This window comes from Lithobates pipiens, unplaced genomic scaffold (genome assembly GCF_037356315.1).
Source record: "Lithobates pipiens isolate NorthernLeopardFrog02 unplaced genomic scaffold, aLitPip1_a1.2 Scaffold_18, whole genome shotgun sequence".
Lineage (NCBI taxonomy): Eukaryota > Metazoa > Chordata > Amphibia > Anura > Ranidae > Lithobates > Lithobates pipiens.
In genome coordinates, this window is record NW_027507758.1 from 587,138,118 (window position 1) to 587,165,787 (window position 27,670).

At 44.7% G+C, this 27,670-nt stretch overlaps 1 protein-coding gene across 1 annotated transcript; it reads right to left on the reverse strand.

The window, feature by feature from the left end:
* Window positions 1-1,625: 1,625 nt before the first annotated feature.
* Window positions 1,626-27,670, reverse strand: LOC143989128 (galactoside alpha-(1,2)-fucosyltransferase 2-like). The gene is made up of 2 exons (XM_077489151.1): window positions 27,574-27,670; window positions 1,626-3,946 (listed from the first exon to the last, which is right to left on the reverse strand). The coding sequence occupies exon 2, from the start codon at window positions 3,921-3,923 to the stop codon at window positions 2,886-2,888; it is 1,038 nt and encodes a 345-aa protein (XP_077345277.1). The 5' UTR covers window positions 3,924-3,946; window positions 27,574-27,670; the 3' UTR covers window positions 1,626-2,885.

The following is a 27,670-nucleotide window of genomic DNA, read 5'->3' on the forward strand; positions in this document are numbered from 1 at the left end:
CCGCTAAAAAGTGCTGTAAAAAGTTACTAGTAAAAAAAATAAAAATAGAAAGTAAAAAATGACATAATATAACAAAGTTTGTAGACGCAAATCAATCAATTGGGATTTTTTTGTTTTTTTAACAAAAATATGTAGCAGAACTCATATTGGTCTAAACTGATGAAGACATTAGATTTTTTTTGGGATGTTTTATAGCAAAAAGTACACACTATTGTTTTTTTCCAAAATTGTCAGTCTTTTTTGTTTATAGCGCAAAAACATAGGTGATCAAATAACACCAAAAGAAAGCTCTTTGTGGGAAATAAAGGACATCAATTTTATTTGGGTACAGAGTCACACGACTGTACAATTGTCAGTTGAAGCAATGCAGGGCAGTATTGCAAAAAAAATGGCCTGGTCTGGGGTAAAACCTTCCGGAGCTGAAGTGGTTAAAGGGGTTTTCCCCGATTCCGATAAGCACCCTGCTCAGAGACCACCACTCAGGGTTGTCGGCAAGAGTCCCTTGTCCTCAAAGCACCCAACCCCATCTATGGTTCAGGAAGGGGGAGGGTGCTTGCTTGTTCCCCCCCCCCCCCCCTTTCCTGGCCTGCCAGCTTGGATAAGAGTTTGTTATGGATTTTGGGGGGACCCCATGTTTTATTTTTGGTATGGTTCTCCCCTTAAAATACATACCAGACCCAAAGGACCTGGTTTGGACTGGGGGTCCCTCCCCCACAGTTTTTTTTTTGTATTGCCAGCAATCATTTTTTTTCTTTCAGCTGTCAGTGGGGAAGCCCGTGGACAGCTGATGACTCATTGTTAACTCCTTCATGTTAACACAAAGATGTGGCCTTTGGCTTGAAGGGGTTGTACTGGGGTGGTGTCTGCAACTGCACGTGTCACCCCAGTACCATTTCTTAGAGCCAGCAATATAAGTGATCAGGGGGAAAAAAATAAAAAGTAGAGGGACAGTGTCAAAACTAAAAAATTTAAAATGTAAAGTGATAGTGTAAAAAATAAAAAAGTAAAGCGTTTTACGTTTTATCCCTCCACAATCGTTCGAGCACTAACTCTAAACAAATAACCTGTAGAAATGGTTGCCTATGGAGATTTGAGTACCGTAGTTTGTCGCCATTCCATGAACATGCGCAATTTTAAATCGTGACAGGTTATGTGAAACATGACATTACGCAGAGTAAATTGATACATAATACAAAAAAAAAAAAATTGTGCCAACTTTACTGTGTTTTTTTATTATTATTCATGAAAGTGTATTTCTTCAAAGTAAAATTGCATTGGTAAGACCACGATATAGATATAGATATAGAGAGAGTAATTTTCTAGCAAAAAATACTGATTTTAACTTGAAAGCAAACAAGTGTCAGAAAAAGGCCTAGGCATGAAGGGGTTAAGGATGTGGCAGCCAGCAATAAATTGCAGTGTTATTTGCAAATGGTTAGGACTGAGAAAGGGAACATTTTTTTTCTTCAAAATCTGTAATGTTTTTTGCTTTGTATAGCAAAATACAGTACATAAATAAATGGAAACTTTGTCCCTAAAAGAGATCTACAATTAATTTGGGTACAGTTTTGTATGACCAAGTAATTGCCAGTCAAACTATTACAGTACTGAAAAATTGCCTGGGGGGAAAAAAAAAAAAAAAAAGTGGGCGTAACATGTTATTGCCCGTTTTTGACTGCATGCTTTGTCCCACTGCAGAAAATTGCAGTTATTTGCAAATATGAGGCCTGAGAAAAGGATTGTTGTTCCACAAAAACATAATCATAGGGTTACCTGTACTACTGATGGCCCATATTAACCTCTGGTACTTTTTGTCCAAGGCATTCTTTAAACCACTGGCATATGAGGTCACATACAAAGGCAGCGACACCTAGAAATGTATATAATTTGCCTTGACAGTAATTTCACTCCTATGGATCAGTAGTATGTGCCAGCTCAATCACCTCAAGCCATTACTTGTGAATAGGACCAGTAATTATATTTAAGGTTGAATATCATTTTTATTATTTTCAAAAGGTATAAAACATGGAAATAAAGCATGCAAAGGAAGTAGACATGGCCCACAAACGAAATGCCCCATACACGCGATCAGACTTTCCGACAACAAAACCATGGATTTTTTGTTCAAAGGGTGTTGGCTCCAACGTGTCTTGCATACACAAATGTTGGCCAAGAATTAGAAACGTAGTGACCTACAAGACATACGGGACATCTCCATTACGAACGCTAGTTATATCTTCGGCTTTTCTGATTCCGAGCATGTGTGGACTTTTGTACACACAATTGGAAAGTCCGACAAACATTTGTTGGCCTGCTTTGCCAACCTGCTAGCCAACCTTTGTTGGCGGAAAGTCTGACAACAAAATGTTTGATGGAGCATACACACGGGTGGATTTTCCGCCAACAAGCCCACATCCAACATTTTTTGTCGGAAAATCCGATCGTGTGTACGGGGAATTAGGATGACAAACATATGAGTGACAGATGTTGGATTGTGAAAGTTGTCCTTTGAGATAAAAAATAAAATAAAAAATAGAAAGCATTGACATCCTAACAGTAATCTACATGTACAAGGAGAAGAATGATTGCAGATGATACTGTAATAAACCAACAAAAGTTGATATAGTGGTCAGACTTCCAAAAGGACAATGTTCAAAAAAATAAGCAAGAGCCAAAAGACAGTATAGAACCGGTGAAAATCCAAAAGAAACCGCTTCTCCATCACTTTCTTCTGCCAGACTAATAAAAACTAATACCTACCTTTTTGACAAGTATTTATATTTAAAAAACACAAATATTATAGCTGTACTTCCATTATGTCCCACAGGAAGCTTCAAATTTAATTTACAGTCAAATAAGACAGCAATGAAAAAAAATAAAGGATTTCATTTTTTCAAAAGTGGAGACAGGTCTGCAGGAATTCCAATCCATTCTGGAAGGAATGCGGCTTCGTATTTGAAAATCTTAAGATAAGGAGAATCTGGCAAAGTGAAGTTTGTAAGATAGATGGTTTCACCACCAGCCAAGTATGCAGCCCAATAGCCAAATGTCCCTATGGTCATAATGGTGTGGTTACAATGTGCCAGGAGGGCAAAATCACTGGCAGGAGAACCTTCCTTACCATCTCCAGCAAAATGTACATCTCCTAGAGAGGTATTAATGTTCTCTTTACACCAATCCATCCCATTACTGGTCACCACAAAGAGAGGATTATCATACTTCTTTCTGAAATAGTCCATAGCTTTTTGCATATAGTTTTTGTCGGCTACCACACCTTTCCGTTGCCGAGCCATGACCGATAAATAGTCCCCCCTGCGAACATGAACTCCGATAAAGGTCACATTTGTTCTATTCCCTTTCAGGTTTGCAAGGTATGAATTTGCCTCTTCCTTAATATGGTCTTGAAAAGTGAATTCTTGTAGAATCTCTTCCCTTATATGATGATAGAAGGTCCATGAACATGGAGTACCACCCAATTTAACATATTGTCCAGAGATGTTGGAATATTCTGGTGACATCCAGTCATTCAGATTATATTTCCTCCATTTAATCCGTTCAGCTACATCCCGATGAAGCACAGGCAATGTTATCTTAAATATCCTTCCTAGCTCATTATGCATCTCTGGTAAAATGTATCCTTGGTGTCCATTAAGCTTTGCCAGAGCATAAAGCACTGCATGCACCCCCATTTTGTTTCCAAAGCGTGAAGAAGTATTTGCAGTCCACATGACAGCATTTGATTGCTTATTAATGCAAAGGGATCTATTTTTGTCAGCTAGATTAATGAAGGAGCTACTCCCATGGTTTGTATAGTAAAATGTTGTTAGAAGACTTGATTTGCAGTAGACAAAATAGCAGATGATCAAAACATTCAAAGCAAGCATCATACAAAGCACATTCTTCTTCTTTAAATGTTGGTCCATTTCTAAACAGGTACTTAAAAGTCCTAGATATAAAGAAGACAATAAGAAAATGACAAAAGGCTTTTAGACATGACATGGTTAGGGATGCAAATACACTATATTACCAAATGTATTGGGACGCCATACTTTAAACACACATAAAAGTTGAATGGTATCCCAGTTCATATGCCCAAGCATACACTTAATTTGTAATGCTTGCAAGTAAGGGTTGTTTTAAGTGAGATCAGCTATAGGTAACCTTGTTTGCTATAGAACATCATATACACCATTACCAAAAGTATTGGGATGCCTGCCTTTACAAGTACATAAACTTTAATGGCATCCTAGTCTTAGCCCTTGTACACACGGTCGGAGATTCCGACGAAATGTGTCCGATCGGATCGTTTGGTCGGATATTCCGACTGTGTGTGGTCTGCAGCGGACTGTTTCCGTCGGACCAAATTTTCCAACTTGCCGGAAATATTTTCCGACAAAATGCTCCGATCGGACATACCCCGATCATGTGTAGAGAATTCCGATCGGACAAAGTGCCACGCATGCTCAGATCAAATGCCTACATCAAAGCTATTGGCTACTAGCCTGAACGTAGTCCCGTCGTAACGAAACAACGTCATCACGTTCTGAACGATCGGATTTTCCATCAACTTCGTCCGACTGTGTATACAACAGTTTCGGACAAAATCCGACGGATTTGGTTGTCGGAATCTCCGACTGTGTGTACAAGGGCTTAGTCTGTAGGGTTCAATATTGAGTTGGCCCACCCTTTGCAGCTATAACAGCTTCAACTCTTCTGGGAAGGCTGTCCACAAGTTTAGGAGTGTGTCTATGGGAATGTTTGACCATTCTTCCAGAAGCGCATTTGTGAGGGATAGAGAGATAGAGAGAGAGATCCCCCTATGTACCAATATAGCATTAATGTATGTATTTTGCAAAAATATCAAAGCTTTCAAATAAATCTACAGACACGTACCTTACTGTCCTCATCCATATTTCCAAACATATTTATTTATTAGTAATGTCTTACTTCCTGGACAGGCTTATGGTCAAGACACACTTTTTTGGCAGTAGGCGGAGTCATGGTATAATTAGGGGGCGGGGCGTGCATTTATAGGTGTGGCATAAGGTAAAAAACGAGAGTTAGACTTACCGGTAACTCTGTTTCTAGGAGTCGTCCAGGACAGCACTAGAGAGATAGGCTCCACCTCCAGAGGCAGGAAACACAAACCAGATCTTTAAATGGCGGTCTCCGTCCCTTCCCCTTCAGTCTTGTAAACGAGAACTTCCCCGGAAACGGCTTCTGTAACGACAAAAACACTTGTCCAGCATTATAACAGCATATAGGGAGGGAATCATGCTGTCCTGGACGACTCCTAGAAACAGAGTTACCGGTAAGTCTAACTCTCGTTTTCTCTAGTCGTCTGTCCAGGACAGCACTAGAGAGGATCAACCAGAACTTACCAGATTAGGGGGGGGGGGGGGGGGACTACCGCTTGAAGGACCTTTCTCCCAAACGCCTGGTCTTGCGCTGAGATAAGGTCCAATCTGTAATGCTTCATAAACGTCGAGTAGCTTGACCAAGTTGCTGCTCGACAAATTTGTTCTGGTGTTGCTCCAGCTCGCTCTGCCCATGAGGTCGATAGTGCCCGTGTGGAGTGAGCCATGGGGGAAAAAGGACATTCCATTTTCATTCCTTTGTAGGCTTCTACAATAGCTTGTTTGATCCACCTTGCAATTGTATTTTTTGAAGCTTGTGACCCCAATTTTTTACCCGCATGTAAAACAAATAATGCATCTGATTTTCTAATGTTTTTTGACATCTCCAGATATTGTAAGACACAGGCTCTCACATCCAGTTGGTTAAACTCTACCTCCTTAGGATTAGTGGGAGACCCACAGAACGAAGGTAAAACAATTTCCTGTGTTCTATGGAACTTTGTCACTATGCGCAACACCAGCTTATCTTCAAAAATTTGTAAAAACGGCTTTCACCGAAAGTGCCTGAAGCTCGCTAATGCATCTTGCTGTGGAAATAGCCACTAGGAACACAGTTTTAAGCGTGATCCATTTCAAGGAAGGTTCTTCTTCCAGAGACTTTTTTACCCATCCCTGTAACACAATTGACAGGTCCCATTTGGGTAAAATTTTGAAAGGAACAGGTTTAATCCTGGTCAACCCCTTAAAGAACCTGCTAACTAGCGGGTCTACCGCCAGAGGTTGATCCAAAAAAACAGACAGGGCCGCAATTTGTACCTTTAAGGTACTAATGGCCAGTCCCTTATCCACACCGTCTTGTAAACACTCCAAGACTGTCGGGATACTTAGACACCTTTTTAGTGTCCAACCATGAACAAAAAACCTTCCAGTACTTAACATAAATTGCTTGGGTTACCTTCTTTCTACTAGAAAGGAGTGTTTTAATTACCCTATCCGAGAGTCCCTTAGACTTCAAGAGACTCTCTTCAGATGCCAGGCCGATAACTTTAGGGTCTGCAGTTCTGGCAACAGAACTGGACCCTGGGACAGCAGATCCTCTCTCTCGGGCAGTATGAGGGGAGGCTCGTCTGTCAGGCCCAGCAGCATCGAAAAGCATGGTCTCTTCGGCCAATACGGAACCACTAGTATCAATGTGGTCCGTTCCTGCAAAAATTTCCTCAGGACTAGAGGAATTAGCTTGAATGGGGGGGGGGGGGGGGGGGGGGAAGGCGTAGCAAATGTGAAATGCCCAGCTTTGTGCCAAAGCGTCTATCCCTTTTGCCCCTGCCTCCCTCTCTAGGGAGAAGTATACTGGGACCTGGGTGTTCGCTTTCCTGGCGAACAAGTCCACTTCCGGAAGACCCCATTTGCGCACTAACAGCTGGAAAATCTCCCTGTTTAGTGACCATTCTGATTCGTACACCCGGTGTCGACTCAGAAAGTCTGCCAGGTGGTTGTCCACCCCCTTTAGATGGACCGCTGAAACCGATTTTAGGTTTTCTGCCCAATGCATGATCGTACTTGTTAGCTTGATCAAGGACGGGCATCTTGTTCCTCCCTGCTTGTTTAGGTAGGAAACCGCCACTATACTGTCCGAGAGGACCTGTACATGGTGGTCCTTCAGATCCCTGGCAAACGCCCTTAAGGCTTCCCAGATTGCCTGCAACTCCCTCCAATTGGCCGACCTTTGGGACTGCGTCTTCCCCCAGCATCCTTGGGCTACTTTCGACCCCAAGTGGGCCCCCCAGCCCCAAGCACTGGCATCCGTGGTGATGTGAACAGACACTGGAGGAGACCACCATAGACCCCGTACTAGGTTCTCCTCTCTCTTCCACCACCAAAGAGACCTTTTGGTCTTTGAGGATAGATGGATAGTCCCGTCCAGGGACTCTTGTGTCCCGTCCCAGCTGCTCAGAATATTGGCCTGGAGACACCTGAAATGAGCTCTTGCCCAAGGAACTGCAGGGATTGTTGCCACTAATAGGCCCAACCCTGCCATAGCTGACCGATTGTCCGATTGGACTGCAAGAAGGTTACCATCTTTCACCTTTTCCACTTTTTCCCCTGTGAGGAAGACTTTCTGTGACACTGAATCCACCAGAAAACCTAGATACTGTATGGCCTGTGTTGGTATCAGGTGCGACTTTTCTTCGTTTATCAACCACCCCAGCCTTTTTAGGCAAGAGATAGCTACCCTCAGATCTCCCTGCAGTTGGAGCTTTGAGGGGGCAAAGAATAAAAGGTCGTCCAAGTACGGTATGACAGCGATCCCTTTCAGCCTTAGGGGAGCCAATGCTTCTGCCAGGACCTTGGTGAATATCCTGGGGAAAGAAGACAGACCGAATGGCAGAGCCCTGAATTGGAGGAATCGAATCTGACTTCCCCAAAGAATCGCTATCCTCAAATACTTTTGAGAGTCTTCTCGAACCGGGATGTGTAGATACGCGTTCCTTAGATCGAGAGAGGCCATGAAACAATTTGGAGGGAGTACTGATCTCACTGTAAAAAATTTTTTGTTTCCATCCGGAATTTCTTGTAAGTTACCCACTTGTTCAGTAACTTCAGATTCAAAATCAACCGGAATTTGCCTGACGGTTTCCTCACTACAAACGCGTGCGAATAGAAACTGATTTATTTCCTGTGGCGGGACTGGCACTAGAACCCTCTGATCTATTAAATCACCAATTTGCGACAGCAAAGCTGTCGCTTTCTGGGGGTCTTTGAGAGGCTTGGTCAGACACATCCTTGCAGGTGGGATGTGTTTGAACTGTATTTTGTAACCCTCCCTGATGATCCTCAGAATAAAAGAATTTGGGGTAGCGTTTTCCAACTGTGGGAGGAACTGCCCCAGTCTCCCCCCCACAGGAACCACGTCACTGTGATTTAGTGTTTTTTTTAGAAGAGGAAAAGAGATTGCTTTTCTGTTTTCCTCCCATCCACTGTTTCTTAGGGGTTGACTCCTTAGAGGTCTGTCCTTGTGACTGTCCCTGCCTTTGAGGACGAAAAAAGCGTTTACCTGTAGTCTTTTTAGATTTGACAGGAAAGGCCTTCTTGTCCGCAGTACGGTCCAGGACTTTCTCAAGATCCTGCCCGAACAAAAGGTCTCCCTCAAAGGGGATGCCACATAACCTCACTTTTGAGGCCAAGTCTCCTGACCAAGACTTCAGCCAAAGTGCCCTGCGAGATGAATTTACGAGGGCAGCGGTCCTGGCTGACAATTTAACAGACTCCGCAGAGGCATCTGCTATATAACCTGCTGCTTTATGTAGCATAGGAAGGGAATCCAGAATTTCCTTTCTGGAGGTACCCCCTTCCAAATGGCCTTGTAATTGTTCCAGCCAGACCTCCAAGTTGCGAGCCACTATTGTCGTGGCCATTGCAGGTTTTAATTTATTCATGGTTACTTCCCATGACCTCTTCAATAGTACCTCCATCCTTTTATCCATGGGTTCCTTAAGAACACCCATGTCCTCAAAGGCGAGGTCTGTTGACTGCACACTGGGAAAAAGCTGCGTCTACCTTGGGCACTTTATTCCAAACACAAGAGGGGTCCTCGCTGAAGGGGAATCTCTGCTTCATACTTTTAGGGAAAAATAACTTTTTCTCAGATTCAATCAAAAAAGAGTGGGAGGAACCAATCAGTGTGCTATGAACCGGAAAGACCCTAACTGAATCTGTTTTTAGGGTCTGATACATCCAGTCATGCAAGGACAGGGAGACTGGCTCCTCTCTAATTTTGAGCGTCTCATAAAATTACCCCCAGTAAGGCATCAACCTCCTCGAGTGAGAGCCTGTATCTGGGAGAGCTTGACCCTTGAACAGGAACATCTCTGGATGATGCCGCCTCACTTAGGCCATCCAGAGAATCAAGTTCCTCCTCCTCTGATTCGTCACCTTCCACTGGGGTGGAAGCAGAGGGAACTGCGGCTGGTTTTGGGGTTTCAAGGTTCACCAACATTGCTTTGATGGACTCCATTTCTTTCTGTACTCCAGAAATCAAATCCTTACAAGCTCCCGTAGCTTCCTTATAGACCAATTTGTCTATGCATGGTTTGCAAAGGGGCTTAGACCATCCTTCTTTTAATTTACTCACACATGAAGGACATCTCTTCTTCCCCCCTGACCTCTCTGGTTCTTTGGGCAGAGCCTAAGGCAAGAGAAGGAGAGAAGAAGGGAGGGAAAAACAGACAAGCTAACGTCAGCGAAACCTTAGCACAATAGGACGCCTTCACCAAACACCTATGTGCACCCCACCAACCGCTAACAGGATTCGCAAGACTCTTTAGTCCGGATCCTGTTTGAGAGAGGGAGGGAGGAAAAAAATACACCTGGACCATTTCAGAATGCCTTTGCATTGATTAGTCCATTACTCCCCCCCCCCCCCCCCCTCTCTCCCAGCCCTGTAGGTACAAGACACCTCTGTGTTTGCCTACCTGAGCTGGTTTGGCTCCACTGCCACTCTCCACTGCATCCATATTCGATCGGAATCACACCTAACCGCCTGGAGGCTTTTCCCTTCGTAAGCGATGCAGCACGAACGCTTTGTGGCCGCGGCTTTTTAAAATAGCCGCCAAGGTCCCGAACGTCCACGCTCGCCGCGCGACCCGGAACCGGTAGTGGATTGCCGGAAGTCCTCTATCCTCCTCCTGCGTTCCACAGGCCGGAACTCGATGCCTGTGCCCGCCCCCCACCTGACTTCGCGCCCAATTTTGAACCTATTGTCAGGTGTGGAAACGACAGCCCTCCCCGGGCTTCAGAAGGAGAATGCCGGTTCGTAGCTGCAGTCAACCCGACCGGAGGACTTCAGATGTCTGTTACCAACAGGTACCCAGAACTCCTTCCCCGTCTCTTATGGGCTATCCCACCGTCAGGGGAAGGAGAGCTCCTGATCCAGCCTCCTCCTCCGGTGGAGGAAACACAAAGACTGAAGGGGAAGGGACGGAGACCGCCCTTTAAAGATCTGGTTTGTGTTTCCTGCCTCTGGAGGTGGAGCCTATCTCTCTAGTGCTGTCCTGGACAGACGACTAGAGAAAAATGCATTGCGCGAAGCGGCGAAATATGGGCGTGGCTCAAAGGGGTGTGGTTAGAGTCTAAGGAGGGAGAGGGAGGGGGGGGGAGAGGGAAAGGAGGGGCAGCAGCCCCCCCGATCCTACACCACAATAGCAATATGTGTTTTCCAGAGTTTGACAATCGGATAAAGATACTCCAAATACCTGGTGTTAGCGCTTCAATCATCCCGTCGCCATGATTGTTATGGTGTCAGGATGATTGAAGCGCATTATTTCTATTATTACATTGTAATATGAAATGAAATCATTCAACTCACCATAATGCAGAGTCAGTGGGAGCCATGAGTGCGTCACTAGCCACGTTGCCTGCCACCAGATGCCATCAGTTGTCCCAAGCGGAGTCTGTCCTTACATCAGGTGTCCCATCAGAGGTACCTTCCTCACATCTGTGTCCATCAGCGGAGCCCCTCCTTACATCTGGTGCCCCTCTGACATCCACAGACCAGCCCCCCCCCCCACATACTCCACAGACCTGCCCCCGACAGCCACAGACTGGCCCCCCGACATACCACTGGCCCCGACAGCCACAGAGACAGACACTGGCCCCCCGACAGGACATGCTGCCATTGCCACGCGGAGAGAGTGTGGCGCCGCCCCCACTGCACTTTACACATATACACACACTGGCAGCGAGGGTGGGCGGCGCCACAGGTACTCTATATTGTAGACCAACTTCTGGTCTTCTTAAAAATGGCGGCCAGCGGAGACATTGTCTCCGCCGGCCGCCAGCCTCTAGCGGTCGGCGCCAAAAAAACTGGAAATTCAATTTCCCGGGACAAACTGAAATCGGGACAAATGTCCTAATCCTGGGAAATTTGGGACAGTTGGCAACTATGCTATGTACTTGCATAAAGATGGCCATACACTGTGCAATCTGATTGTATATTATGCATTTAGTGAGAAGGGTGATCACTGATTAACTGCATTTCATAAAAAAAAAAAAAAAAAATGTGCAGCTTGGAATGGGTGGGTAGGTAGGAGGGTGGATGATGCAAGATATGTGCTAATGAGGTCAGCTGGTCAACTCCTTCCTGTGTTATGACCTCTAGTCTTTCCAGGAGGAAAGACATAACTAATGAATATGTTTGGGAACATGGATGAGGACAATAAGGTACGCATCTGTAGAATAGAAAGCTTTGATATTTTAGCAAAATAACTACATTAATGCTATATTGGTACATAGGGGGCTGGAATATAGAAAAAAAAAAAATAAAAAAAAAGTGGTGAACTTATCCTTACTTAAGCTCATGCGCAGAAGCGAATGCATACGCAAGTCGCAACCGCATATGAAAACGATGTTCAAACTACACGTTATTGCCACAATCGTTAGAGCGAGAGAAATAATTTTAGCACTAGACCTCCTGTCATTTTAAACATGTAACCTGTAGAAATTTTTAAAAACATAGCCTATGGAGATTTTTTAAGGGTCAAAGTTCGTTGCCATTCCATGAGCGGGCGCAATTTTAAAGCATGACATGTTGGGTATCAAATTTACTTGACGCAACATCTTTCACAATATATATATATATATATATATATATATATATATATATATATATAAAAATAATGGGTTCCACATAATTTTCTAGCAAAATTTTATTTATTTTTTTACCTTGTAAACAGGTGTTAAAAAAAGGCTCTGTCCTTAACCACTAGGCGTCCCCTCTATAGCCGAAAGACGGCTGCAGAGTGGATGCCAATTGCCGGGAGGTCGTCCCTGGACGGCCTCCTGTTTACTTCCGCAATGCGCGCTCCCGCATCTGGGAAGTTCTGTTCTGGCCGCGTCCCCCAGACACAGATCGCTGTAAACGGACAATCACAGCGGCCGTTTACAGCGCGATCGGCATGCCCAATGAGAGATGATCTCATATGTAAACATATGCGATCATCTCTCAGCGCTGCTCTCCCTCCTCACACAAAGACAGCGTGTGAGGAGGGAGAAATAAACGGCTGCAGCGGCCATAAGTAAAATATCTCCCCAGTGTGCCAGTGCCATCTGTTCCCAGTTCCATTTGCCCCAGTGCCACCTGTCAGTGCCATTTGCCCCAATGCCACCTGTCAGTGCCATTTGCCCCAATGCCACGTATAATGCCATGTATAATCAGTGCCACATCACTGTCACGTGTCATCAGTGCCACATATTAGTGCCATATATCAGTGCCACGTGTCAGTGCCGCATATTAGTGCCACGTGTCACTGTCCTGGTGCTCCAGGGCCTTCAAAAGTGTAATAGGTAGTCAACAAGTTAGATGTGTAATTTATGCTCCTAGAACACGTGATGGCGCGCTCTGCATGTTGGGCCTTTCTACGTGTCTATTACAATGACAATTTTGTGGAAAAAAAAAAATAAAAAATCATTTTGCAAAGAATTGTGGGAAAAAAAAAATTACAAACACCAAAAACCTCCCCATGCATCTTACTAAATACCTTGGAATGTCTACTTTCAAAAAAAATTGGTCATTTGGGGGGTATTTGTACTTTCCCGACTTGTTTAGGTCGCAAGAAGTGAGATCGGCCACCAGTACATCAGATGTGATCAATTTTGTATGATTCGCACCACAGCTTGTAGACTAACTTTCACAAAGACCAAATAATATCCACTAATTTGGGTTATTTTTAACCAAAGATATGTAGCAGTATAAATTGTGGCCAAAATTCATGAAAAAAATAATTTGCAAAATGTTATCAAATTTTTTCGTTTATAGCGCAAAAAATAAAAAAACCCAGGCGGTGATCAAATGCCACCAAAAGAAAGCTCTATTTGTGGGGGAAAAAAAAAAAAAAAAAATCATTTGGGTACCGCGTTACATGACTGAGTAATTGTCATTCAAAGTGTGAGAGCACCGAAAGCTGAAAATTGGTCTGGTCACGAGGGGTGTTTAAGCGCCCAGTTGTCAAGGGGTTAAGTGGCTAAATTAATAAAATTCACTTGTGAGCGAGTCATTATTTTTGTTATAGGTGAGAAGAGGACAGGAGGGCACATTAGTGATCAAAAATAGATAAGACGCAGTCTTGGAACATTCAATAAGACTTGGATGAACATTGTATAAAACCAGATGTGTTAAAGTTCTTCACGGCTAATCAATGCTTTCATGTTCCTTCTGGGACACTTACACTTTCCTATATTTTTATAACAATATGACTTTAGCTTTTAACATTCTGAAAACTTAAGCTGTGGATGGTCCTTCAATTGCCACCTGGCAAAAACAATAGTCATTTTAAATAGGGCTATTTGGCGCCGCCATTGCATTTGGGCAATCACAGGTTGATCTATTGAAGGCAAAAAAATAAAAAAAATAAAGTGTATTTTGATACCAACTAAATTTTAAACTATTTTTTCACCAAAATTTTACTTTGAGAAATATGAAAAGATTTACAGGTAAATTAAAACAGAAATAAACACATGTTAGGGGGTTACAAGGCCAAAACACTTCCACGTTATTAAATGACTTCTAGTACAAAATCATAGCCAAGGTGGGTAGGTGGTCGGGAGTTGCATCCCACCCTACTATTCTGGGTAGGGTGCCAGGTGGTAAGGAGTAGCAAATTATAGAGGTAGCATGGAATAGTGCGGAAGGGGCTTAATTATGGTGAGATGTGCTGTAGAGGAACCCAGAAAACTTAGAAGTAGCCTGGTTATGCGTGTTTAAGTGAGTGGGGAGGAGATCTGACGTTCTTCCACTCGCGTTATGGGTATTTGTTGTCTGGTCTTGGACCTTGTAGAGGGGGGGAGATGGACTAGTTGCTTGGCTATTGGATAGGTGGTGCTGGTTAGGGAGTATGCGTAGATAGGGTTGTCATAGGGGTGTGGTAAAGGCAAGGTAAGGGATGGGTGGAGAGGAGAAAAGGTAAGGGGAGGGAGGTCAAGGGTAAATGGGAAGGGAGGCATCTCTGGCTTCCCATATTCCATTGTGTTCAAGGGGGGTCCTAAGTGTCGGGGGTACTTATGATCTTCTGCATTAGCGGATTCGTCAAGTGGAGAGGGAGGAAGATATAGGGGGGGGTTATAGTGGGGTTCCGAGTATGGCATATGAGGGCGAGCCCAGGTTAAGTCGTCGTCTGTGTGGGTGAGGCCATTATAGTAGCGTATTCCGGTGTTGACTGAAAATGAGACCAGCAGGCCCATTTTACGCCAAGTTTCGTGGGAGTGTCCCGTGCGATGTGGATGAGTTTCCATTTCGGCCACTTCACTGAGTCTGTGGAGCCAATCTGAGTGAGGGCGCACAGGTGGATTTCCAGAATAAGGGGATGCATGGTTTTTCTGCATTGATCATATGCATTGCTAACGATTTGTGGTATGAGTGGCGTGGAAAGGACGAGTGATGGAGGAACTGGTCTGGGGTGAATTCAAGTGTGTATGAGGTAACTTTGGATGTGATGCGGGGTAGGGAGGTGCAAAATCCACATGTGAAGTAAGGAGCCTTTCTCCTGATGACACCTCCAACATACGTCCGATATGGTGGGATTAAATTTGTGTAGGAGGGAGGGTATACGGTACCATCTAGTTTGGATTTTGTATCAGTTTTCTTGGGTGTCAACGTTAATGGATCTTTTATGGAGGTTTAGAAAGATTGATTCCCATTGCTCTTCTGAGAGCGAGATGACAAGATCTTTCTCCCGTTCTTTACATGCGGGGCTCTCGTTGGCTAATGTGTTAGCGGAAATGAGATCATGTGTAACAGATATTAGGTGGGCTTTTGGTGACTGTTGGGTGCATAATCTTTCGAAGGGTATGAGCTGCCTTGAGCATTGCATGTCTTTGTTTGGTGGAAGAATTGGCATGCCCTCATCTGATCATGCGGCCAGTTATTGGTGAGGAATTGGCTATGCATGCCCAGCAGAAAGTCGGGGTTTAATTTAACCGGTGTTAGCGGGCCGAGAGTGGAGGATATTGGGGTTTTGTGGCATGTTTTCCGAAAGCATTCTAGAGTGGGTCAAATTAAGGGGTGTCTTATGTTCTTTGGAAGGATATGGGAGGGAGTCTAGACACGTTTGTAAAAGACGCTTCTAGTCCTTTTGGGTGGAGTGAACGTTCCAGTCCACTATTCTTGTAAGGTGTGTAGCCATATGATAATTTAGGAGGTCTGGAAGACCTATTCCTCCAAGTCGTTTTGGATGAGAAAGTTGGGAGTAGCCAATTCTGTATTTGCAGTCCCCCCATAGGAATCTGGAGCAGATGGTTCTGTATACTTTGAAAAAAAAAAATACAGGTGGAGGCTGTATAGAAATAGTTTGTAGAGCATTCTCCGTAGAATGTTCATTTTTAGTACTGCCGCCCTACCGAACCAGGAAAATAGTGGTTTGTTCAATGATTTAAGGTCAGAAGACAGTCTGTTCAAGAGGGGAAGGTGATTCAGCGTGTATAGGTCAGGGAGTTTGGATGGGAGCTGTATTCCCAGGTAAGTGATAGATTCCCGTTTTCATTGGAATGGGAAGTCTTCTTTGCAATGGGAGACTAGGGGTGGAGGTAGGGATATGTTGAGGGCAAAGGACTTTGAGAAATAGATTTTTAGATTGGATAGTAGGCGAAAGTTCTTGAATTGCGTCAGTGTCGGTAGGGAGATCACTGGGTTTGTTAGGAAAAGCAGGGTATCTGCGAAGGCTGCGTACTTGTACTCCTTTTTGGGCATTCGGATACCCTTGATATCGGGGTTGAATTTCAGTTTGCGGAGGAATGGCTCAAGCGCAAGAACGAAAAGAATGGGGTATAGAGAGCATCCTTGTCTCGTACCATTAGAGATGGGGAAGGCATTCGACAGTGTTTACTTGGACTTTGGCCGATGGTCCCATGTAAAGCGAGAAGATTAGGTCCAAAAGGCATGGACTCAGGCCTATTGCCTGAAGGACAGCCCTCATGTACTCACAAGGCACTCTGTCGAATGCCTTCTCCGCATCCATGGAGAGGAAGAAGCCTTTTTGGTTTGTATGCGTGTTAAAAGTGAGTGTAGAATAGCAAAATGTAAATGTAGTGTAGTGGAAACTCTACATACTCACTCACAGGGCGTTTAATGAATAGCAAAGTCTTTGTGTAATATGTGAATCAGTATCCCTTCTCCAAAAGGGTGTGTATAGCGGAGATAGGTATTTCTTCATCAAAGGCATTTCAAACGTACTTTCAGGAGTAGAAATTGAAGAATCCTTCGTCCGTTCAATAGTTGGTTTATTTTTCAGAAAGACAAGCAAAGACAAGATTGACATCTGGTAACATATGGCATGGTGATGGCCTCAGAAGCAGGAAAGGGTCATCTGATCTACATTCTCCAAAGTGTAGAATCCATTCTCTTCCCACCGATCCTACTCTTCCCATCATCCTACCCTATTCCTATACTGTTTCAAGATGTTATGTCAGCATATCCTAATAACATCCACATTTGCATATATACCAAATATGGTTCAGTCTATAGATAAGTAGCATAACTCCACCCATTGTTCTGACATAGTAACTCAAAAATAGAAATACCTACTCAACAAAACCACTCCCATCTATACGATCTGCTGTTGTGTGACCTTCAGAAACCATCACTTACCACCGAACATATAACTTACATATATTTTCAGAAACCCTTATCAATTAAAATATTAATAACTCAAAAACTTCTAACAATGCGTCATCAAGTGGTATAGGTTGATTGCTTTAATGGTGTTATCCACGGCTTCTCGGCCAGGGATAAACCCTACTTGATCTTGGGAATTGATTGCAGGGAGTAGTGGCAAGAGTCTATTAGCTAGTATCTTGGAAAAAATCTTGACGTCCGCATTTAATAAGGATATGGGTCTATAGTTACTCGTGCACATTAGGTCTTTGTTTTCTTTGGTGATGACGACAACGCGGGCTTCTAACATTTCCCTAGAGAGAAGACTCGGAGGATATGGAATTAAAGGCATTAAGGAAGGGTGTCCAAAGGGCATCAGAGAATGTTTTGTAATGCACTGCGGAAAGGCCGTCCGGTCCTGGGCTCTTTCCTGATTTCATTTGTTTTATCACCCGATTCCACTCGGCTGCCGTGATCAGGGATTCGAGATGAGCATCGGTTTTCGTCAGAAGTCTTTTCCGGGGAGTATTGGGCTAGAAACTATTTTATTTATTTCATTTTAAACTATTTTATGATTTCGATTTTTGGGTAATAAAAATGGTTTTGGTTTTAATATGCATGGTGTGTTCTTTGGGGTGCCAATAAAGTCCTAAACATATGCGACACAAAATTCTTATATAACATGGAATGTGCTGTCCCTTTTTTGATAACTACATGACTTTAGCTTTTAACATTCTGAAAACTCAAGCCATGGATGGGCCTTCAATCACCACCCAGCACAACAATAGTCATTTTAAATGCTGCTATTTGCCCACCATTGAATTTGGGCAATCACAGGCTTGATATATTTAAGGCAAAACAATTTGTACTTTAAGACCAACAAATTTTAAACCGTTTTAGGACTTAGATTTTTAGTTAATAAAAATTGTTTTGGTTTAAATAATAATAGGCATGGTGTGTTCTTTGGGGTGCCAATAAAGTCCTAAACATATTCCACACAGAATTCTTCCATATAACATGGGATGTGGTGCCCCTTCGATACATTACAAGATAAGCCTCTACTTTTACCACCCTGTAGAAACTCTCCTACAGCATCATCTAATCAAGGGTAGCAGTGCACTGCTGATTGTTAATCAATGTGTGCTCTCAAAATCATTAACAAATGCATACATGCTCATATGTATATTAAAACCATATTTCATGCAATCAAAAAACATAATATAATGTCGGAATGAAAAGTCTCTTTAAACTCAGTCTTTTTGAGCTCAATGACAGTGATCATCTTCAGTGTTTGATAAATCCCCACACCGAGGATAATGTCTAAACTTATGCAGATATATATACCATCCATGCCACCTCCGTGCTCACAGAACTCTCACCTGCAGAGCGATAGTAAATTGCATGTATATACACAATCAAGGTATTCCATCCTCTTAGATTAGACATACCTAGGTCTCCTGACCACTAGGGTTTCCCGTTGGTGAGAACAATAATGGCTCCAGGGAATAAAAGGAGAAATTTGGTAAAGGGTGCTGAATGGTCAACTAAATAGAGAGTTACACTGACCCACATCCCAGGGTGTACATGAAAATTCCTCTTGATGGGACTTTAGAGGGACAGTGAACAACTAAGCGATCACAAGGAAGTACAAAGAAATATATAATTTTAATAGCTCAATGTTAAAAGAGAAACAGTACATAAAAATTAGTTCTGGATCCAAATTCAGGTATATGCAATTGAATGACAAAAGTTGACAACCACCATTGGTCTGTTGAAAAAAAAAATGATATAAGCAACAGAGATGAGCAACATGTTTCAAGTTTACCGTATTGGTTTGCTTCTTCAGGGGTAGGAGGTTAACAGAACTAGAGATGGCCTTGCGGTTCGCGGCAAATTTTGCGCGTTCACGATTCGCCAAACTTCTGGTGCTTTTCGCGCGTTGGACATATGCGTGTACATTGTAAAGAACTGACACGTCACATCCATCATGGGGTACAGGACAGCCAATTAAGACATTTCAGCACATGGACAATTGGACATACCCCCAACCTTATAAATAGACCTGATCTGGCGGCCATTTTACATTCTGTCTTTTGTCAGTGTAGGGACAGGACGCTGTGTGGAGCAGGGACGGACAGACAGACAGTTTAATCACTAGCTATTACTATTAGGTCCACAAAAGGTCCTTTTAGGGACCGGTATAGGTGTACAGTATATAGGGTTGTAATACACTTAGAATACACTTTCTTTCAAGTATATTATGGTGCACTGCTGACTGATTCTGCAGCTGTCTTATCAGTGTAGGTACAGTTTGGTGTTTGGAGCAGGGACAGTCTGCAAATCACTAGCTACTAGGTCCATAAAGGTCCTTTTAAGGACTGGTATAGGTGTACAGTATATAGGATTGTACACGTATAATATACTTTTTTTCAAATATAGAAAGCAGATTATACTTGACTGCTGTGCTGCTGAGCTGAGTGCTGCCCGATTCTGCAGCTGTCATTCATCAGTGTAGGGACTGAGGGACAGTCTACAAATCACTAGCTACTAAGTCCACAAAGGTCCTTTTAAGGACTGGTATAGGTATACTATTTGGTGTGCAGTATATAGGGGTGTAATACATGTATAAAATACTTGCACATATAGAAAGCATAGTATAGTGCATTTCCACTGCGCAGCATTGGGACTGCTGAGCGGTTCTGCAGCGATACTACAAAGAGTGAGTGACAAACGCAATTAGAAAAAGGTATTATAACTGGTGTGATAGACCAGTGGCCCCCAAAAACGACAGATTGAAGCGGGGCATTAAATACCTTCTTCCACATACAGTGGTGTGAAAAAGTGTTTGCCCCCTTCCTCATTTCCTGTTCCTTTGCATGTTTGTCACACTTAAGTGTTTTGGAACATTAAACCAATTTAAACAATAGTCAAGGACAACACAAGTAAACACAAAATGCAATTTGTAAATTAAGGTGTTTATTATTAAAGGTGAAAAAAAATCCAAACCATCATGGCCCTGTGTGAAAAAGTGATTGCCCCCCTTGTTAAAACATACTATAACTGTGGTTGTCCACACCTGAGTTCAATTTCTCTAGCCACACCCAGGCCTGATTATTGCCACACCTGTTCACAATCAAGGCATCACTTAAATAGGAGCTGCTTGACACAGTAAGGTCCACCAGAAGATCCTTAAAAGCTACACATCATGCCGAGACCCAAAGAAATTCAGGAACAATTGAGAAAGAAAGTAATTGAGATCTATCAGTCTGGAAAGGGTTATAAAGCCATTTCCAAAGCTTTGGGAATCCAGCGAACCACAGTGAGAGCCATTATCCACAAATGGCGAAGACATGGAACAGTGGTGAACCTTCCCAGGAGTGGCCGGCCGCCCAAAATTACCCCAAGAGCGCAGCGACGACTCATCCAAGAGGTCACAAAAGACCCCACAACAACGTCCAAGGAACTGCAGGCCTCACTTGCCTCAGTTAAGGTCAGCGTTCATGCCTCCACCATCAGGAAAAGACTGGGCAAAAATGGCCTGCATGGCAGAGTTCCAAGGAGAAAACCACTGCTGAGCAAAACGAACATCAAAGCTCGTCTCAATTTCTCCACAACACATCTTGATGATCCCCAAGACTTTTGGGACAACATTCTGTGGACCGATGAGACAAAAGTGGAACTCTTTGGAAGGTGTGTGTCCAAGTATATCTGGCGTAGAAGGAACACTGCATTTCATAAAAAGAACATTATACCAACAGTAAAATATGGTGGTGGTAGTGTGATGGTCTGGGGCTGTTTTGCTGCTTCAGGACCTGGAAGACTTGCCGTGATAAAAGGAACTATGAATTCTGCTGTCTACCAAGAGATCCTGAAGGAGAATGTCCGACCATCTGTTCGTGTACTCAAGCTGAAACGAACTTGGGTTCTGCAGCAGGACAATGATCCTAAACACACCAGCAAGTCCACCACCGAATGGCTGAAGAAAAACAAAATGAAGACTTTGGAGTGGCCTAGCCAAAGTCCTGACCTGAATCCTATTGAGATGTTGTGGTATGACCTTAAAAAGGCCATTCATGCTCGAAAACCCTCTAATGTAACTGAATTAGGACAATTCTGCAAAGATGAGTGGGCCAAAATTCCTCCAGGACGCTGTAAAAGCCTCATTGCACGTTATCGCAAACGCTTGGTTGCAGTTGTTGCTGCTAAGGGTGGCCCAACCAGTTATTAGGTTTAGGGGGCAATCACTTTTTCACACAGGGCCATGATGGTTTGGATTTTTTTTCACCTTTAATAATAAACACCTTCATTTACAAATTGCATTTTGTGTTTACTTGTGTTGTCCTTGACTATTGTTTAAATTGATTTGATGTTCCGAAACACTTAAGTGTGACAAACATGCAAAGGAACAGGAAATGAGGAAGGGGGCAAACATTTTTTCACACCACTGTACATACTGCACTTCTGTAGAAACTTTTGTCACAGGGTCATTTAAAAGATTACATGCAGAGGCAGGCCCTTCCACAGGGGTAGTAGGGCAGGAGCAACAGACTTGAGGCAAAGTGGCAAATTGCAGAAGTTGCATGCGATTATATCAAAGGACGCACCAGACTTGGTCGAGTGGCTCACTCAGCCTTACTCTTCTGCACCCTCTTCACCTCCAAAAGACACCACCACCAACATATAGCCTCCGCTTGAGTCACAGGAATTATTTTCCGATCCATCACATGACATTGCCGATGGGCAGCCACTCTTGGCATTGGATCCGGAAGAGGAGGTAGCAACAACCGCCACTCAGCAGTCTGATGACAGTACCCAGATCAGCCCAAGGAGGAGGTTGGTCCCTGCTGTTGCTGCCTACTCCAAGATCTCCAGTTATAGCGGTCGGGAAGGCGACGTCGATGACGTGTCTAGTGATGTCACGTGGGTGCCCACAAGAGAGGAAGAGGGGAGTTCAGAGGGAGATATGGACCAGCAGATAGGGAGGAGAAGCAGGAATAACTTACATTGCACAGGAGGGACAAAGCAGACTGCTAATGTATCAGGGGCGAGGCATCAACCATGTACGATCACACCTGGCGCTCCCAGGACGCCGGCACATGGCTCCACAGTGTGGGCTTTTTTTTTTAACGTGCTGACAATAGTGTTGCTATCTGCAGCCTTCGCAGTCAACGCATAAGTCGCGGTAAGCCCAACACTCACCTAGGGGCGACCGCCTTAAGAAAGCACATGAGCTGCCATCACCGAGTGGGAGCAACAGAACCCACAAAGCCACACTCCAGGCTCTCACCGTGCAGCCTAGTCTCCTACTTCTCTCTCCTCACAATTATCCAATTATCCTCCACTCCACCTGCCATCCTCACGTTTTTCTGGAAAAAAAAAGGCTTCCGTGGGCCAAATGGTCGAGCGTAAAAAAAAATAAAAAATTGGACCACCACAATGGAAGGTCCCAGGAAGGAAGCATTTCTCACAGAAGTGCATCCCAGAGCTATATGGCCATGTTCAGCGGTGAAAGTATCTCTGGCACACAGTGTCGGTGCCAAGATACATCTGACCACAGACATGTGGTCTAGCAAACATGGGAAGGTATATCACTTTTACTGCCCACTGGGTGAACCTTCTGACGGCCGTCAAGCATGTAACCCGTGGCACCCATGTAGATTTGGTTTTACCAACACGGATTGCATGCAGGCCTGCCTCTTCACCAATCTCCTCGGCTGACTCCTCCTTTTCGGCTGTGCCGCCCAAGCTCCCCAGAACCTATTCGACATGCCAGGTGAGACGTTGCCATGCCGTGCTGCGTCTGTTGTGCCTGGAAGCCAAGAGCCCCACTGGCCCTGCACTCCTTTCAGGTTTGCGTTCATAGGCAGATCAGTGGCTAACACTGCTCAATTTGACAGTTGGTAAAGTGGTGCGCGACAACGGTGCCAATCTGCTTAGTGCATTGAAAAAAGGCAAAATTACACACGTGCCATGCATGGCATACGTCTTAAACTTGATCGTGCAGCGATTGGTTGTCAAATACCCTGGGGTCCAGGACATCTTGCGGCAGGCAAGGAAAATCTCGGCCCATTTCAGAAGATCTTACACGACCATGGCTCGCCTTGCTGACATTAAGCGGCGACACAATCTGCCGGTCAGACGTCGTATTTGCGATTGCCCGACGTGATGGAACTCAACCTTCTATATGCTTGATAGGCTGCTCCAGCAGAAACGTGCAGTTAACGACTACCTGTACAAACTCTGCGGCAAAACAGGTTCTGGGGAGTTTGTTTTTTCACCGTGCCAGTGGCTGCTCATGCACGACGCATGCAGACTTCTGAGGCCATTTGATGAGATCACCAAACTGGTCAGTCGCAGCCATGGCGCTATCAGTGACATCGTACCTTATGCCTTCTTTATGGAGAGTGCATTGTGTTGTGTCATTGATCATGCCGTGGAGGAGCAGGAAGATGAGGAAGTCGCATTGCTGGATGAATTCCCGGGGGGGGGGGGGGGGATACTTTGAGACAAGTCAAAAACAGGAGTCTGAAGAGGAGTCAGAGGAGGATGATGCTGGGGCGGATGAGGAGGAGCAAGAAGAGCATGGTTTAAACCTTTCTGGGATCCCTGTTGTGCTGGATGGGGAGAGGAGAACGAGGACGACATTCTGGATGAGCAGGAGCCAGGCCACCACACCGCTTCCAGTTTAGTGCAAATGGGGGCCTTCATGCTCCAGTGTTTTAACAGGGACAACCGTATAAAAAGCATAAAGGTCAATGACCAGTACTGGGTGGCAACGTACTTAGACCCCCGGTACAAACACAAAATGGCAGAAATGTTACCACCGTCACAGAGGGCTGTCAGAATGGAGCACTTCCAGGCCTTGCTTCGAGAAATGCTGCATTCTGCTTTTGTGTGCGCTGGCAGAGGAGGAACTCCCAGAGAAAGTTGTGATTACCAATCCAACAGTGCCTGCAAGAAGAGGGTGGTTTGAAGATGTGTTGGTGACTTCTGATATGAGGTCATTCTTTCAGCCAGCCCATCGACAGGTGTCATCCGGATCCAGCATCAGGGAACACCTAGAACGACAGGTGTCCGACTACATCGGGTTAACGGCCGATGTGGACGCTCTGAGAAGTGATGAACCCCTGGACTACTGGGTGGGCAGCCTTGACCTCTGGCCAGAGCTTGCCCAATTTGCAATGGAACAGTTGGGTTGCCCCTTGTCCAGTGTCCCGTCCGAAAGGACGCTCAGCGCAGCAGGGGGGGACCGTGACCGATAAGCGCACTCGCCTAGCTCACGCCAGTGTTGACTACCTCACATTTATAAAAATGAATGAGGCACGGATCTCTGAGGAATTCAACACATGTGACCAGTAGACCATGTATATGTATAACTCTATAAACTATTTATTTAATCGAGCACGTTGACCTTTTTTCTACCTTTGACTCACTTCCTTGTACCAGAAAAAAAAAAAAAAAAAAAAATAGCACACTGTACTATATGCCCATACCCTCCTGTTTGAAGAGGTTGAGCGGTGTCATATTTTTGGGTCCCGCAGCGAGTTGCTGCTATCAGTGCTCTCCATATCGGTGCTGGTGTGGTGTCAGTGCTCAGTTTCTATCACGGTGCTGGTTTCAGACAGTGAGGGAGATAGCAGCGGAGAAGCCAATCAGCAGGCAGTGTCAGCACCATGGCTGAGGATCAGCACTGGACTGGCACCTCCGGACCACAGCAGTGTAGCCCTGCATAGGTGGGGTTAAGGGCCGGGCTGAGGGAGAGACTCAAGCACAGGTTGGCACACGACTGCGCTGCCCTGACTGTGGCACTGATCATCTCCTGCACCCCCTTCATAGTCTTCCCTGACCTTGCCTCTCCATGGCCTTCATGCGCTTCTGAATTGTCAAAATTTCACAATTTTGCCAAGGTGCATCAGGGCCAAGATACGGTAACCTACAGAGGGCATCCCATGGGATCCTCTTTGTTAGTCCTTAACCACTTGCTTACTGGGCACTTAAACCCCCCTCCTGCCCAGACCAATTTTCAGCTTTCAGCGCTGATGCACTTTGAATGACAATTGCGTGGTCATACAACACGGTACCCAAATGAAATTTTTATTATTTTTTTCCCCACAAATAGAGCTTTCTTTTGGTGGTATTTAACCACTACAATACAGGGCACTTTCACCCCCTTCCTTCCCAGCCCAATTTTCAGCGCTCTAGCGCTTTCAGTGACAATTGCGCGGTCGTGCTACACTGTACCCAAATGAAATTGTTATTATTTTGTTCGCACAAATAGAGCTTTATTTTGGTGTTATTTATTCACGACTCCGTTTTTTTTTGCGATATAAGCGCAAAAAAAGCGGAAATTTGGAAAAAAAAACAATATTTTCTTTTTTCTATTTGAAAAGAAATCCAATAAAATCAAATTTTGGCATAAATTTAAGCCAAAATGTATTCTGCTACATGTTTTTGGTAAAAAAAATTCCGTTAAGTGTATAATAATTGGTTTGTGTGATCACGGACATATGTACGCAAATGATCATGTACATATGTGTGCAGGTGATCACGTACATATGTGTGCAGATAATCATTGGGACATGTGATTTTAGTGGGACATATGTGGGGGACATGTTTTTATTATTAGGGACATGTGTTTTTATTATTTGGGGACATGTATGTTTTGGGGACATGTGTGTTTTGGGGACATGTGTGGGGACTGTTTGTACTGTGTGGTGTGTTGTGTGTTTACACTACACTAATGATCAGTGAGTAAAAAGCTGTAAAAAACAGCCCATACTCACTGATCATCAGCCGGCTGCAGCGTTCTGCTCTCCTCTCCTCAGCGGTGACTTCCGTGTGAGGAGAGGAGAGCCGTTTGCCTAGCAACCGGCTGTTTGTTTACATCACATGACGGCCGTGATTGGACACGGCCGTCATGTGATCAGGAGGGCCAATCACAGAGCCCTCCTGCCGATCTGAGATGTGCCGTGTCCGGGTGACACGAGCACATCGGGATCGCGCCGCTGCGCGGGCACGCGCGATCCCGCTACTCCTGAAGGACGTTCCTGAACGTCCTATCAGGAGTAGACGGCTCCCACCCGGCCGTATATATGCATTGGCCGGGTGGGAAGTGGTTAATTACAGCTGGGAGTTTTTTTTTTTGCCAAAAAAAAAAAAATCATGTTTAATAGTTTGTTATAAAATTTTGCAAATAGATCATTTTTCTCCTTCATTGAAGTGCGCAGATGAGGCGCACTGATAGGCTGCACTGGTGGGCACTGATAGGCATAGTTAAGGCGGCACTAATAGGCACAGATAAGGTGGCACCGATAAGGCAGTACTGATGGGCACAGATAAGGCGGCACGGATGGGTGGCACGGATAGATGGGACTGATGGGCACTGATAGGTGGCACTGCTGGGCACTGATAGATGACACTGCTATGTGGCACTGGGGTGCAGCACTGTTGTTGAGGCAGATTGTGGGCGGCACTGTGAGCACTGATGGGTGGCACTGTGGGCACTGATGGGTGGCACTTACAGGGGGCACCGATTTATTCCTGAGGGGGGCAGGTGGGCACTGGTAAGCTGGCCGTGATCGGGACTGATGTCCCGATCACGGCCGCCGGTGATCGGCTCTTTATTTTCTCCTCGCGCTGTCAGCACGAGGAGGAATAATAGCCAATTACCGGCTCCGTTGTAACACATGATCAGCTGTCATTGGCTGACAGCTGATCACATGGTAAGGGGTCGGGATCGACCCCTTGCTCGGATCCGTGGTCTCATAGACTCTCCGATCACAGAGCGCGCCGCGCAGGCCGCTTGTGCACGGGACGACGGCAATAGACGTAGTCCCGGCAAAGGAGGTCCGCGCTGTAGCCGTCATTTGGCTCTAACGCAGGTCTCAAGTGGTTAAAAGTGTGTAAGACAGGCACATCACTAGTGGGAGAGAGGACATGGAATGAGACAGTCAGAGTCATCTTTAATATTGATTGGACCCTGAGCAAAAAAATTCTTGCCCCCCCCCCCATGCAATTTCACTCTCCACCTGCTCTGAGTCATACAATAAATAGCAGCTAGACTTAAAATCAGTTTACTGTATCAGATCAGGCAGCAATTGGGGATTGGTTGCCAGTGGTTACAGCTATCATTACTGCTTAATGACTGGTTGCTAGAGGTTACAGCACATATTGCAGTTCACTGATTAGTTGCTAGAGGTTACAGCAAAATGAGTTCTGCTTGTTAATTGGTTTCTAGAGATTACTGTACAGTAATACTGCTCACCAATTGGTTGCTAGAGGTTACAGCACATCATCTCCTCACTGCAGGGAAGTATGTACACATATGAACGCCACCAGCCGCAGCTATTTTCTTAGTAATGCCGCCGCTATTTACATATGAATGCCGATTATTTACATGTAAACATAGGGTGTGCAGGTGAGTCATCTGTTCACAACAATAGGGCAGAGCTGGGCAGCATTAGTACCAGCACTTCACACTGAGATATGGGACACAGCACTGGACCCTCATTGTGGATAAAGCCTTAAGGCTCATCTCAAAGAGTCATGATCTATACAGAGGGTTGAAAGATTTACCTTAATCAGGGGCTGGTATGTGGCGTGGACCCAGGTGCTGCACACACACTTCATTAGAGCGTCTGTGTGTCAGCACCATACCTTAAATGTGAGGGTA